This window comes from Ambystoma mexicanum, chromosome 5q (assembly GCF_040938575.1).
Source record: "Ambystoma mexicanum isolate Mex_15411 chromosome 5q, UKY_AmexF1_1, whole genome shotgun sequence".
Lineage (NCBI taxonomy): Eukaryota > Metazoa > Chordata > Amphibia > Caudata > Ambystomatidae > Ambystoma > Ambystoma mexicanum.
The window spans coordinates 1,335,944,261-1,335,959,772 of record NC_090933.1 but is presented as its reverse complement, the minus strand read 5'-3'; the positions used below and the strand labels follow the sequence as shown (position 1 = coordinate 1,335,959,772).

General features: G+C 49.4%; 1 protein-coding gene across 2 annotated transcripts in view; it reads right to left on the bottom strand.

The window, feature by feature from the left end:
• The window catches only part of ADCK5 (aarF domain containing kinase 5), a 925,852-nt gene that overhangs the window by 769,530 nt on the left and 140,810 nt on the right, over positions 1 to 15,512 (bottom strand). For both annotated transcript variants that reach the window (XM_069621949.1, XM_069621948.1), the window contains exons 3-4: positions 2,592 to 2,695; positions 1,123 to 1,275 (exon numbers count right to left, since the gene is read on the bottom strand). In XM_069621949.1, coding sequence (XP_069478050.1) covers positions 1,123 to 1,275; positions 2,592 to 2,695 — 257 coding nt within the window. The remainder of the gene's footprint in view (positions 1 to 1,122; positions 1,276 to 2,591; positions 2,696 to 15,512) is intronic.

The following is a 15,512-nucleotide window of genomic DNA, read 5'->3' as shown; positions in this document are numbered from 1 at the left end:
TACATGGGCAAGAGCCTTCAATGGCACAGGAGGTGCGACTCTTGTTCAGGTTTCTCTGCAGCCCTGGCTAAAGATGGCAGCACCAGATAGCTGTGCTGATGTGGGTTTCTATCCTGTATTGGCATGCACATTCCCTTTGATGCTCCCAACATCATTCACAAAGCAATCAGCACATGGTCCAGGTAAAACACTTGCCCTCACAAAGCAAGTATTGGGTGCTAGTAAAAAGGAAAATGAGAAGTTGTTCATTGTGCTTCCCCGGTACACGGGTTTTAGCAAGGACTATGGGTCAGGGGATAGTTGCATAGACCGGTCTAGAACCAGCAAACACGCCCAATCCCCAGCAGAGCAGGCTCAGCCTTCATTCCTGAAGTACCATTGAGATGGGTAACAGAAAGGACACGGCAGACCTGCGGCAGCAAGCGGGAAATGAAAGCAGCTGCTCTGCTCACGGTTTCATACCCCTCAGAATCTGATCTCCAGTGAGGCCCGGGAAAGACCTAATCCTAGCAAAGGTCGCTTGATGTCAATCTTCCAAGTGTAGTAGGTTCTGATTTTAGCCAAACGGAACTGCCATACACAATCAATTACGGGAAAGAACACCAATGGTTTCAGATTCTGATCTGCGCGACACCCGCACAGCTGGAGAGTGATAGAATGTGCGGAAACAAGGGGCAGGGTGTTCCCATCTTACTCAAAACAATACAAGTAAACACTTCTCGACCGGAAATAGACGTTCAAAGCAGCCCTCATTTCAGTCCGTTAAAGACAACAGAAAAGAGGACAAAAAACAAATGCATGAAATAAGTATAGCAGATTGCAGTGCTCATTGATAAAGTCTTATTAAAGCAATAATTTCAGGGCTTGCATCCCATCTGTACTTTGGTTCAACCGGAGAACAAACAGTACTGAATTAAATTTAAGGCTCATTGCAGGGAGAACTGAAACAACCACGATATTCAGGGGAACGGAAAATATTTGGTATAGCGCAACTACCACCACAGACCAGCATTTATTATTATGCAGAGACCGACTTAGTTTAAAGGAGAGCAGAACAAAAAAAAAGGAGGCTCCTGGAGCAGATACAACACACTGCTATATGCATCATGTTAAGATACCCACCTACAGAATCGGCCCACCCCTTCCACTACAATCCTCATCTTCCGCTTCTCGTGCGCGTTTGCCATGGTATACCACACGCCAGCAGCCGTCGGTAAAGCCAGTACCACAGTGCTTCGCCAAACCCACTTCAGCTGGGTCTTCCATCCAACTGATCTAATAAGGAGGAAAATAAGGAAAGATCAGGTGACACTTGATAGTAATCATCGCCAGGCGAGGACCATGCGCATTTAGGGCAGATCTAGGAAAGATCAGGCGACAATTGAGATAGTAATCATCGCCAGGCGAGGACCATGCGCATTTAAGGCAGATCTAGGAAAGATCAGGCGACACTTGAGATAGTAATCATTGCCAGGCGAGGACCATGTGCATTAGGGGCCGATCTAGGAAAGATCAGGCGACACTTGAGATAGTAATCATCGCCAGGCGAGGACCATGCGCATTTAGGGCAGATCTAGGAAAGATCAGGCGACACTTGAGATAGTAATCATCGCCAGGCGAGGACCATGCGCATTTAGGGCAGATCTAGGCAAGATCAGGCGACACTTGAGATAGTAATCATCGCCAGGCGAGGACCATGCACATTTAGGGCAGATCTAGGAAAGATCAGGCGACACTTGAGATAGTAATCATCGCCAGGCGAGGACCATGCGCATTATGGGCAGATCTAGGAAAGATCAGGCGACACTTGAGATAGTAATCATCGCCAGGCGAGGACCATGCGCATTATGGGCAGATCTAGGAAAGATCAGGCGACACTTGAGATAGTAATCATCGCCAGGCGAGGACCATGCGCATTATGGGCAGATCTAGGAAAGATCAGGCAACACTTGAGATAGTAATCATCGCCAGGCGAGGACCATGCGCATTTAGGGCAGATCTACCGTTGACAAGTGGCATCAATTAGAGGGCACAGGAAAAGGTCACCAGAGATGGAGAATCCGTGCAGATAAGGGGCCATGTGGACTCCTTCAAAGCTGACACTGCTCCATCAGTGTGTGTGTTGGGCAGAGGGACAAGTGGGCCAGAGACAGTTTACTGGGAGGGTGCTATCGCACATAGGAGCTCACCAGTTATCTGGAGTGTTGGTCTCTCAGACACGGGGATCTCACAATTCCTCCAGCAGGAGTCTAGAATGGAGCAGGGTCACCCAGATCCTCTAAACACAGTTGATCTGGAGGGGGATGCCACCAGGACCCTTGGAGCCCTTTGGAAAGCTTGAAAGGATTGGTCTTCTAATCATGACAGTTTATAGTTTTGAGAGAGTTTCAGGTGGGGTGGCCAATAAGGCATTCGATAATTGACGAGGAGCTCTGCTTTTTATAGAAAATATAAACGGCAACTCATCAGATGCGGTCTGTTGCCATTTAAAAGGGTCTATGTTTTATGTGACAGTAACACAGATGGTAGTAATAGGATCACATATTGTACAACTAGGTGTGCACTGCTGCAATGCAGATGCCTTGCCTTACCTGAGGGGCTGGGAATGGACACTTCTTCGACAGAGTACAAGTGGAACACCATGGGGCGAGTGAGACTTCTGAAGCAGCAGGCGATGATAACGGCATAACTGCAACTGAGGGCAAAAAGCAGAATATTTAGAAGAATGAAAAGAGATGAAACGCCCCACAGACCTTCAGAGACCAGCCATTCGCTGTCTGAAATGACACGCAGTTAGCGAAGGGTATCAAATCAAACAAACGCTGTACGAAGGCAAACATACAAAAGCCAGAGAGATGACAGAGAGAGCAGGGCATCAGAGAAACTCCAACAGGGACTGTAAGCAGGTCAATAGATGAAGCCCAAACATAAGACTGAGAAAGCTAGGACAGGAGAAATAAAAGCAAAAAAAGGACGCAGAAATCCCAAACCTTTACGAAATAGACAAGCCAACCCCCAAGCTTACACCAACTGTACTAGTCACCACACAATCCACAATGAGGGGGCCAGAAAGGCTCTGGAAAAAAAACCACAACAGTAAATGTTGAAAGGTCACAGAATACATCTCACACAAGTAGCACGGACCAAGGAACACACACCTATTGTGTCAGACTGCTCTATGAGGTCCAGTCAGACAAGGAAGGCAGCAAGCAACTAGAACTAAATCCAGCACCAGCAAGCCCAGTTTGCTGAGTGTTTAGAATGGCATGGATTGGTAGAACATAGACATGCTCTCAGTGGGTTTTCTCTGATACTTCTGAGGGATTCCCCTGATGAAGCAGCACATGGAATGGGAAATACATCTATGTGTTCTCCTGCTTCTTGCGGTCTCTGCCTGCCTCTGATGTTGCAAGCAGAGATGCTTGAATCCCCATGGATTTCCACCTGCTTTTTACAACTGCAAAAAGCAGGCAGAATACACCGGGATTCATTGAAATGTCTAAGTGACAGCCAATGTTACGGTCAATTACGACCTGGGCGGTACAAGGTGTAACACATACCTGTAGTCCTGCCTATATGGCTTTCTCATATTGTTTAAAAGGAACCTTTAAGCGTACACAGGTCACTGTACACAGTCCACTCAGACGAGACCGACTGGCAGAAAGGAACGAGAACAAACCCCAGAAAATTACTGTGCACAAGTCACTGGAATAGTCAAAACTTAGAAGAATGGTACACGCAAGTGTGTAGACATAACTCCCCACCAATATGAGACTGTCTGTATAAAGACTAGTTTTGGCGAGGACAAAAACAGTCCCGTTATGAACATAAACTCATGACCTACTGTACACACTCGAGAACTAATAAAGGATCATGGCCTAAAGGCATTTCTGGAAGAGCAAGAGAGGAACTAGTAACCAGGTTTGTCAGCGGTTGGAAATCTTCTTGCTAACTGATCTGGCAAAAAGGGCGCCATGTAAATAAAACAACCAACACAAATGTAGTCTTCCAATAGCAAGTATTGGAGAGAGGTAAATGCAGTGTCCACAATAGGGCGGGGTGCACATGCCAGCTATGAAAATGACATAGTGGGCATAAGAGTCAAGTGTAGGAGGAGGGCATGACGCACATACAATACACCTAGAGTGTCACATGACAGGAAGTAGGGTGTTGCGCAGAGAAATGTGTGCGGAAACACACAATGAAGATGCAATTCCAAGATATAGATAAACAGGGGTGCAAGAGCACAGCGATTGTGAAGAATAATCGCACATGTAACAATAATTGGGTTTAGTTTTCATTTTTAGAGCATATCTGTGCAGGTTTCTTAGGCACATTGGGCACTGTTTATTGTTTATTTTTATAATGATAGGTGGAACATAATTAGGGCTTTTAGCTAGAGGCAGTGGTAGAAGTAAAATAGAAGTATAATAAGGATTAGTGTTATGTGCATTAATGAACCATAGTGTGTCCTTTTGGTAGGCCTAGGGCATATTTGATAGACACCATTATTATATTTTTAAGACCACAGTTCACAGTCAATTTGAATTTCTGCAGACACATGAAGAAGAACTAGTTAAATTGCCAGGCCCGAATCCGACGGAGACGTTTCTCACGGGTGGAGGGCATCGCAGAGGACTAATGCCCGATGCCCTGTGTGAGAACTTTGGCAGTGAAAATAATAGCAACTGAGAATAAAATAGCAGGAATTACTTTCCAGCAACAGTGTCTTGCACGTTTTTTCTAAGCAGAGCTGGCGCCAGGCATGGAGAGGGTGGCGAGTACAGAGCGGGTGCAAGGGGAAGGAAACCTCCCAGAGCTGGGCACTGTTATGCTGAAGCTCGTGTATCTATGTGTATGTTGGACTGGGCCAGCCTACTAGAGCTGCGTGTTTCTGCTGGTCAGCCTAGTGATTGGATTCAGTGGTAGGATTACGACATTAAAGGAGTGTTGTGGGTTTGTTTCTGGAAATGTGTGTGCCCAAAAGTGACCAATCTATGGATTAATATAGGGCCTAAAAATGTTCCACCAATCCTTTTCTTTTGAACTGCCCTCAAATCTAAGTAATGTAGATTATGTTATTGTATCTTATTGTAGCCTGTCATGGGTGTAGTTGAGCACTTTTCAACAAGTGTGGTGTGCAGGGTTGTCAATCTTTCTCCCAGCTGTTTGGGATTTAATAAATGGGCGTTTATTTCTGCACAGTGTCTACTTTTTTGTGGAGTATCTTTGTCAGATTACATATGTAAAGTAGGACCCCCTTTACAGTACTGTGAAAGCAACTTTTGGATTGCCATCTTTTGTGAGCTAGATTTCACATGTAAAGCCAATGGTGTAGATTACATATATTCTTTCAGCCACTGTGTGACAGTTCAAAAGGACAAGGCTGAAAAAGAAAAATGATCCATCTAAGGATATGCCCAAACCTTTTGACTTCAGCAGGCTCTGAATGTTTCTGGAAGAACATGATAGAGAGGGAGAATGGTCTGGGATATTGTCACAATTTAAACGTTCCTTGATTCCCAATATACAAAGGCAACAGATCCATGGCAGAAGGAGAAACGAGTTCCATGCACGTCTCCCCAATCCTAGGTCTGTGTGCATCACCTCTCAAGAAACTGTCAGAAAGAGGTGCAGAGAGATCGACAGGTGTTGGGAAGAGAGAACATGGCAGGACAGCAGGTGGATGGGAGGTCCATGGGAAGATATAAAAGTGGCTTGCAAGGACTCCATGTCTAGCCTCACTCGCTCCAAACCTACTGCACCACCCCATCACCAGGGGTGGTGTATTAAAAGGAATATTTTTTTCTATCCCAAGCAAGGACTTTCTAAAACCATTAGCAGAGTAGACGGATATCTAAGACAGTGCATCAAACACACTGCATTCTTACTGTCCAGATCACTGTGCAGAGACTCATGGCAGAGAGGTGCAAGCCCACCAATTCACAGCCCATTTCAATGCCGGATTTGCATCTGAGGGGACAGCAGCAGCTGGTGGGCAGACCTCATCACCCATCACCCCGCAAACCACAATATAAAGTCCAGTTGTTGGATTGCCCTCAAGTCGGCCAGAGGGCACTACGCACTACGCAGAAGGAAGGCATCTTAAAGCAGAACTCAAATGATTCAATTTTCTGCTAGTTCTGGGCAACCGACCAAATCAGGCAAAAATATTTCTGATTCATTGAGTCGTAGCTAAACACCTACTCTGTAATCATGGTAGGGTGATCAAAACATCCATATCCTTTTACATTCCCTCATTGTTTCTTGTTGTGACTGGAAACCATGGCCCCTGCTTGGGCAATGGCAAAATCGATCACAAACATTCTACTACTTCAATGAATTAGGCAGCAACAATCCTGCCCAGAACCCCATGAGTTGAAAGTAACACGCTTCCTTTACCCACATACATAGGGTATATAAGGAACAAGTTACTTACCTGTAACTGTTCTCCAGCATGGGTCTGGCATGGATTCACATGCTCATGAATATTCCCCGTCGTCAGGCCGGGAATCCTCGGTAAAGAAAAAATCAGTATCAGTTTCGTTTTTGATCTGTCTTTCTTAGTAGTAACCAATCACTGATCTCTGCGTCATACTGCCCCCAGCCAATGACTGCCCTCTCCCTAAGCCCCGCCTCTGGCAGCCAACCTCAGATTTGGTAGCACGCCAAGTGGCAGTATGACCAAGTGAAGCCGCAGAGGGGTAGGTGGGAGGGTTCGCATGTGAATCCATGCCAGACCCATGCTGGAGAACAACAGTTACAGGTAAGTAACTTGTTCTTTCTTCATCATGGGGTCTGGCATGGATTCACATGCTCATGAATATAAGAATATATAGCAGTACACATGCACAACCACGGGAGGTGGTAAAAGGCTCAACATTATGCTATACAACAACTCAACATTAAGCATCTCTTACCTCCTCACCAGGCTCACCTTAAGCAAACAGGTTGCGCAGCACTGCTTGGCTGACCCTGGACTCCTCCCTGGAGTCCCGATCGACGCAGTAGAATCTTGTGAAGGTGTGCGTCGACCTCCACATAGCAGCCCTGCAGATGTCCAGCAGGGGCACACCAGACAGGAACGCCGTGGTAGCAGCGATCGCTCTGGTAGAATGGGCTCTCGGACGGCCGGGCAGCGGTCGGTTTGCCAACCAGTGACAATGCATGATGCAGCCGGAGAGCCATCTGGAAATGGAAGTCTTCGAGAGAGCCTTCCCTTGATTCACAGACACAAAGTTCACGAACAGTTGTGATGTCTTCCGAAAACTCTGTGCGTTCCACGTAGAACTTCAGCACTCTAGCTACATCCAGCGAGTGCAAAGTCCTCTCGGCCGGCGTCGAAGGCGACGGGAAGAAAACTGGTAACACCAAGGGCTCGTTGAGGTGGAAGTCCGACGGCACCTTGGGCTTGAAGGAGGGGTGCGTCCTCAGCACTACCCTCGTGTCATGAAAAGTCAAGTATGGAGGCTTGCAAGATAGGGCCTGAATCTCTCCAACTCGTCGTGCAGAGGTGATGGCCACGAGGAACGCCGTCTTCCATGACAGGAACTTCAAAGGCGCCGAATGCATAGGCTCGAATGGGGCTCCGATGAGCCTGGTCAGCACCACATTAAGCTCCCACGCCGGGGCAGGGGCCTTCACCGGCTGGAATGATCGGAATAGTCCCTTCATGAATTCCTTTACCAGGCGATGAGACCACAAGGACGCCCGTCCCGTAGTCCTGGTGTATCGGGAGATGGCAGCCAGATGTATTTTTATGGAGGCGTGAGCCAGTCCAGCTTTGGCCAGTGACAGGAGGTACGGCAGCACTTGAGGGGCCGTAATCCGCAGGAGGGTTAATCTGTGCACGGCACCAGAGAGAGAACCTCTTCCACTTATGACCATAACACTTGAGAGTCGAGGACGCCCTGGCCTTTGCAAGAACCTCTCTGCAATCAGCCGGGATATCGTACTCTCCAAACTTTAGTGCTGCAGGAGCCAGGCCTGCAAGTTCAGCGACTGTGGGTCGTGATGTAGAATGGCGCCTCCTTCTCTGGAGAGAAGATCCGCGTCAGCCGGCAGCTTGACTGGTGGGGACGTTGACAAGTCCAGAAGGTCCGGGAACCAGATCTGCCTCAGCCACGCCGGTGCGACGAGGATCATCCTGCACCTGGACTTCTTGAGCTGGTTGATGAGGCGGAGAAGCAACGGCAACGGAGGGAACGCGTATAGAAACAGGCCGTCCCAAGGGAACGAGAAAGCATCGCCCATGCTCCTCGGCTGTGGAAACCTGCTGGCGAACCTCAGGCACTTGGAGTTCGTCGCTGTCGCGAACAAGTCGACTGGGGTTTGGCCCCATCGTTGGAAGAGTCGATCCACTTGGTCCTGGCGCAGTTCCCACTCGTGACATGAGCGCAGCTCCCTGCTGAGTGAGTCCGCGATGGTGTTTTTTATTCCTGCCAGGTGGAAGGGAACCAGGAACATCCCCTGGGCGACGGCCCAGTGCCACAGATCCTGGGCCTCCTTGTATAGGGCTGGGGATCTGGTGCCTCCTTGCTTCCGTATATAGAACATTGTTGTGGTATTGTCGGTGAAGATCTTCACCACTTTGCCCTTGAAGGACCGAAGGAACGACTCTGTTAGCACAGAACACTGCTCGGAGCTCCAGAATGTTGATGTGGAGAGAACTCTCCTCCGGGAGCCAAAGGCCTCTTGCATGGAGGTCTCCGGTGTGGGCCCCCCAACCCTCCAGAGAGGCGTCTGTTGTCACCGTCTCCTGAAACGTCGGGATTTGAAATTCCGTGCCTGTCGTGAGGTGAGCACGGATGCCCCACCATAAGATCGCCCTACGGAACTTCTTCGCCGAGAGGGATCCTGTCCTCGAAACAGCCCCTCGCTTGGAGCCAGCGGGCGTCGAGAAACTCCTGTAGCGGACGCATCCGAAGTCTGCAAAGGGGTACAAGGTAGATGCATGAGGACATCATCCCGAGGAGGGACTTGATGGACCTCACCATGGCCATGTCCGTGGCTAGCAGGCGCTGCACCTTGCCCAGGATGGTCTTGGTCCTCTCCTCTGAAGGGGAGGCCAATTGCCCCACTGTATCGAGCTTCGCTCCCAGAAACAGTGCTATCTGCGATGGAATCAGGTGGGATTTGGGGTAGTTGATGGTGAACCCCAGCTCCGTGAGCAAGCGGACGGTCCTCGCCGTGTGTTCGACGGCGAGTTCCCTTGTCCTTGCCCGGATTAGCCAATCGTCCAGGTAGGGGTAAACGTGGCTCCCCTGCAGACGCAGCCGCCCCGCCACTGGTGCCAGGCACTTGGTGAAAACCCTGGGTGCCGAGCCGACTTTAATCCGAATGGCAGGGCCCTGAATTGGTAGTGGCGTCCCTAAACCACGAACCTGAGGAACTTCCTGTGCCTTTTTAGAATAAGGATGTGGAACTAAGCATCCTCCAGGTCCAAAGACGATAGGAAGTCGCCTTCCTCCAGCTGCCACAGCACGTGCTGAAGGGTGACCATCCTGAATTTCTGGGAGCCCCGGAGCCCTCTGGGGACGAGCTCGATGGCACCTTTCTTGAGCATCGCCTTTACCTCTGACAGTAGTTGAGGGACGTGATTCTCCTTCCTGGTCACGGGAGGAATGCGAGGGCACTTCTTTTGGAATTCCAGAAAGTGCCCGTTGGCCAGGGTGTCCAACACCCAACGGTCGGTGGAGATGGACTCCCACACGCTGACAAACTTAGTCAGCCGGCCTCCCACCGGGGTGCTTTGGTGGGGACCCGACAACCCGGCCGGGTCAGTCTTGCTTGGAGGCGGCCTTACCGCCTTGGCCTCCTTGGCGATGGCCGCAGGAACCCCCTTGCTTGTCGCGACCTCTGTAGGCCTCCTGAGAAGAGGAGCGGGCCGCCTGGCGGTAAGTGGAGGAGCCACCCTGTCTGCCTTCGGAGCTCCGAAAGGGCCGCCGCTGTTGAAGCACCCCCAGGGCCGGGCTGTCTCCGAGTCGGTCTTGATGGCCTGTAGGGACTCATCCACTGCCTTACCAAAAAGGTTGTTGCCGTCGAACGGCATGTCCAACACCCTGGTCTGGACGTCTTGGCGAAAGTCTGTCGCCTTGAGCCATCCTCGGGGGCAAACCATGTTGCCCAGTTGGTGAAATCCGGTATCGGCAATGTCCGTTGCCACCGTTATGGCGTGATCCGACGCCACCTCGCCTTCCTGCAGAATTTCTAGGGCCTCTGCCCTTTTGTCATCAGGCAGGAAGTCTAGCAGGGGAGCTATCTTGAACCAGAGCTCCCCGTCGTAGCGGGCAACAATCGCTAAAGCATTGGCCGCCTTAATCGTCGTCGCCGCCGACGAGATGACTCGTCGTCCCATAGAGTCCAACTTCTTGCCCTCGCTGTCCGGCGGGGAGGGAAGTTGAAGCCGCCGCACCCGCTGCCTTCTTCTTAGCCGCTGCTGAGACGACAGAGTCCGGCGTGGGCTGGGCCCTGAGGCACAAGGGGGCGGCATCGGGGACTCGGTACTTCTTCTCGTACCTGTCCCTCTTGGCTGGTGTCGTGGAAGGGTTCTTGAGGACAGCAAGCCCCTCCTCCCAGATGTCATCGAGAAAAGGCACCGCGAGGACTGTCTTCCTCTTGGCCTCTCGTCTTTGGTACAGAAACCCCTCCTTTTTCTGTTCTTCAGGGCAGAGCTGGAAGAGCTCGGATGCCCTGGTTATCATGGTGTGGAAAGAGCCAATTTCGTCGGCTGGAGACGCTCGCGGGGGGGTGACGACGGGATGTCTGCTGTGTCATCGCCGCCGTTATCGTCCGTCCCCGTCGCTGTATCCTCTCTAGGGTCTGGCGAGGGGGATGAGGGCTCCACCGGTCTCACAGGCACGAAGAGCAGAGTGGGGTGGACACTCCTCCGCTTGTTTGGAGGGCTTCCCGACGGGCCAGGTTCTGGATCCTCCGTCGGGGTCCGTGGTAATCTCGTCCTTATCTCGGTGCCTAAGGATTGGATTGCCAACAAAATGTCCGCCGAGCTATCCTGGGGCTCGGGCAATGGCTGCGACGGACGGGATGCCCGTTCCACTGGGCCCTGTTCGTCATATTCGTCGCTTTCTTCGATCACGTCAGCACGTCAGCAGGGCCCGCCCCCTGGGATCGAACCTTCTCGAACCTCTCGTTGAGGCCTATGAACCTCTCATTGAGGCCCTTCTCGGTTTCCACCAGTTCCTCCTCAGAGGCCGATTCCGAGTCTGTAATGTCCACCGCCCCCCCCCTCTTTTTCAGCCGGGGGCTTCACGGGGGTCTTAGCGATGGGCTGGAAAGAGGAATCCCTCCGCGGTGGCAGGGATACTCTGGGCCTGGCGGGCGTTTCCACATGCGTAGTCTCAGCCGGCTTCGCCGGGGTCGCAGCGACCACTTCGGTATAAGCCTTTGCCGGGTGGATCAAAGCCCTCACTGTCATGCATGTTGGACGTGGTTCTACCTCTTACGCTCATAGAACAGCTAGACCGTTCTATTCCAAATGGCGGTTGTTCGATACATTGCCGGGAAAACGACGTCTGCACTTTTCACGTCGCTAAATTCATGTGTATTCTGCTTCGTCACGTGAACTACGGCATTACGTATATAAGTAGCGTGGAAACTTCACTCGCTGCTTCTGATCGAATCATTTGGCGTTGTGTAGCTGAACCTCCGACCTGCGTCCTTGCAGTTGTCCTCAGCTGCTTCTTGGGCCTTCTATAGCGTGTTTTCCGCCACACGCTGATTCCTGGAGCTGTTTATTCGCGTGTAATTCCACACGCGCACGTTGTCTTCAAACGCGGCTGTCCTGGGCTGCGTGTATCCTGTTCGCGTGCAAATCCACAAGCGCACGCTGTCTTCAAGCACGGCTGGCCTGGACTGCGTGAATCCTGTTCGCGTGTAATTCCACATGCACACGTTGTCTTCAAGCGCTGCTGGCCTGGGCTGCGTGAATCCTGTTTGCGTGCAATTCCACAAGTGCACGCTGTCTTCAAGCGCGGCTGGCCTGGATTGCGTGAATCCTGTTCGCGTGTAATTTCATACGCACACGTTGTCTTCAAGCCTGCTTCCAAGACTGCGTGAATCCTATTCGCGTGTAATTCCACACGCGCACACTATTTTCTTTGCGGCTGTTCAGAACCGCGTGTACTTTGTTTATTCCACAAAAGGGCGCTATTTCCAACTCCTGCACCTGTGATATTAACAGGTGGATTTATTCATTTCTATACTTTTCTCTACGTGGGAAGGAAGCTTCTCAAGGACTGTTGGAAGGTGATAGTGAACAGTACTTTGGACGCTATCCAGTGGTGCATCAACCCGGTATCTAGCGTGAGCCTTGTTCCGTTCGGGATAAGTCTCCCTTACTAATCTTCCCTTCCGTGTCGTTTGTTCTACTTCTGGATTTTCCTCAAGAGACTTCTGCTGGATTCTTCTACCCTAGGCATAAGGTCAGTGTGTGAATTAATGCCAAATACTGTTCTATCATAGAGAGTCAATTTGGGGCAGTTTCTTATGATACTTTATTTTGTTCTAGGCTGACTTCCTATACCTTATCCACGCCCTTTCCAGTGATCCATCTCTCTGCCTGTTTTATCAGTCAGAGAGTTGTATCATTTGGAAGGTCTAAACTTGACTTCACAACTATCAGATCGTTTGAACAGGGATCCGGAAGACCCTACCATCTGTATCCTTTTGAGTACCGTATCCTTTTCAGTCAATACTTTGGTGCTTTATGACACTCACCACCTTAGGTGCGTCCTAGGCCTTCGCCTTGAGGGGAGGGTCAGCGCCTCGCTCCCCCTTAAAGATCGACCTGGTCCGCTCCAGCGGCCTACCCAGGTTCTTGGACTTCCTCTTCCCTGAACCAGCCAGAACGCTGGCTTGTGGTCAAACGTGCCGGGGAAGTAACGCCCTGCTTGGCAACCGAAGAGCCCGACCTTCCGGCGCTCCCGGACTCGCGGTGCTTGGCCTTCTGTTGGGCCCCCGTCACCGGGGCGCCCTCACAGGACTTAGAAGCCTGCTCAGACTTCTTCTTCGCCTTCTCACCTGCTGTGCCCTTCTCCAGCCAGGCGGCGAGGCGGGAACGACGATCTTGTTTGGTCCGTTCCGAAAGGTTCTTGCAGAACGCACAGTCTTTCTCCACGTGCGTCTTGTCCTCATGGAGGCAGTAGAGACATCGCGAATGCTCGTCCTCCTTGAAAATGTTCTGTAATCCGCATCCAGGGCAGCACCTGAACAGCTTGGATCCGGGCGTCAAGCTTTCCCTTGTCTTGGGCCATGTCCGTTGAGGTAGGCCGCAGATCTTCCGGAATCTTTACCCTTGAGGGGCGTAGAAGAATTACAAAACGGGCCCCGTTATCGGAAGTAGAAACGGTGGAGCTTGAGGCTCGATTAAACCGAAAAATGAGAAAATCTCCTGAAAAAGGATGAAAATGCAGTAAAAAACTCGAGAACTAAACATGAGGACTCCCAACACTTGAGCGTGCAGTAATAATCTGAGGATTTTTTCTTTACCGAAGCTTCCCAGCCTGACGACGGGGAATATTCATGAGCATGTGAATCCATGCCAGAGAAAGCATTATATTATGCTGTCACTACAACATATTTCCATCTTATTTCTTTCTTTTAGTGTGTGTGTGTGCGCTGGGACTTGCAGTTCCACCTTTCCCATTTTAAGCATGGACCTACATACTGTGACTAAATCAAGGCTATTTGTCCGTTCGCCCCAAAGAGGAGCCACCCCCTTTGAGGCTCTGGAGGTGAGCCCACTGCACAAATAGGGGTCTGGTCCAGAGGGGAACGGCTGCGAAACCAAAGACCAAGAATCCAGACAAAGTCGATTTCAAGAGGGAGAGGCAAGCCCTGCAAGGTCCCCCCTGCATACACAAAAGTACCGGAGAGAACAGGAGAAGTGGAAGGCTGCCAGGGCAACACTATATGCGTGCAGAAACTCAGTTGTCCATGAAATAACTGAAAATAAAAGTACCCAATTAGAAATTACATTTTTGGAGGGTCGAAAAACGAAAATTACAGTTGTTGCCCCCTTTTCTTTAATAATGGAGTAGACCCCCGCAGCCCCACCACTTCCCCCTACCTTAACTTATACCCTTACCCTTACCCCACCCCCACCTATTTTTTTAACAAAAACGTACATTAATCCCTAACAAATTCGACCCAAAAATGTAATTTCTTCTTAGGTAGTTTCGTATTCGATTTTTTCTACGGATCCCGAGAAACTCATCCCAGTCATAAGGACGATCTTCGAACAACATACCAAAGTAACTGGAGTTGTGAGAAGCTTGTCAAGAACGAATAACCCTGTATGGGAAGCAAAGAGACTGGAAACAAATACCCTGGGAAGAAGGTGAAAAGTACAATGATTGGGTGTTGTGTTGTACAGCAGCTTTAGTGCCAGAGCTGCAATATTCTCCCCCGCATCTGAAGATACTGCCAACTTTAATGACTATCGGGTACATCTATGAATACCTTTCATAAAACATTTGGTGTGCGCACTACACTACCCTAACTTCCTAAAAAGGGGAAAGGCCCCATGAGTACAGGGTAGAAGAGTGCAGAAAGTACGCCACAAAAGTGTGTACCAAGTGTTGTGAGATAAGACTGAAGTGAACAATATAAGCAAAGTAATAATCCAATAGAGAACCCAGGAGAGCGGGAGACTAGAATTGGATAAAGTCATATCAAGCCTAGGAGAGGTTGAATATAAAGACTGAAAGATATACGACCAAAGACAAGAATGTGAGTCCGTTTCAAGGAAAGTTGTCATAATCTTATCACTAAAGAGAGTACAAGATCCAGGAATATTTTGGAAGAGATACAAGAGCTCATAAAAGGAGATAAACAGAATATCCAAGAAGACTGCCTTAAGAAACATATGCTTGAAAAAGAGAATACAAGAAGACCATAAAAGACCAGGAGAAGAAAGACATTCTTTTGGCCAATTTTGAGTTCTTTAAATTGGTGGTAGGGTCAGGTAGAGTTAGGTTTCGACCAATGACATTTATTTTGGACATGATAACAGACGAGCACCTTTAATTGTTTAGACGGGGAGGGTCATTTTTTTATTTGTATCTGGTTCCAAGAACCTTTCACAAAAGCATAAAACAAAAAGATATCATACAAAGTTGATAAAATAACAATCATGAAACAAAACATAATGAAAGAAAAAAACTAAATAAATATTAATTCACACTCTGTACAAATTAATTACCATAGAAATAAAAAAAAAAGACTTAACAACCTAGCAGAAAAATCATTATGGCTGGTATCACTCCCTGTGGAATATGAGGTTATATAGCATAAGGAAAAAAATCAGAACCAGAGAGGTGGAAAAAAAACAATACACATTAGAGATTTGCTTGTTAGGAGACACAGTGAAGGACCAAGCAGAGTGAATGGATAACCACTGATGAACCAACTAGATTAGCATGAATATCCATCATATTGTGGCACCTATTCTCAGCCGACACACCAGCACCGGTTTTAGACTATGATGTTACATC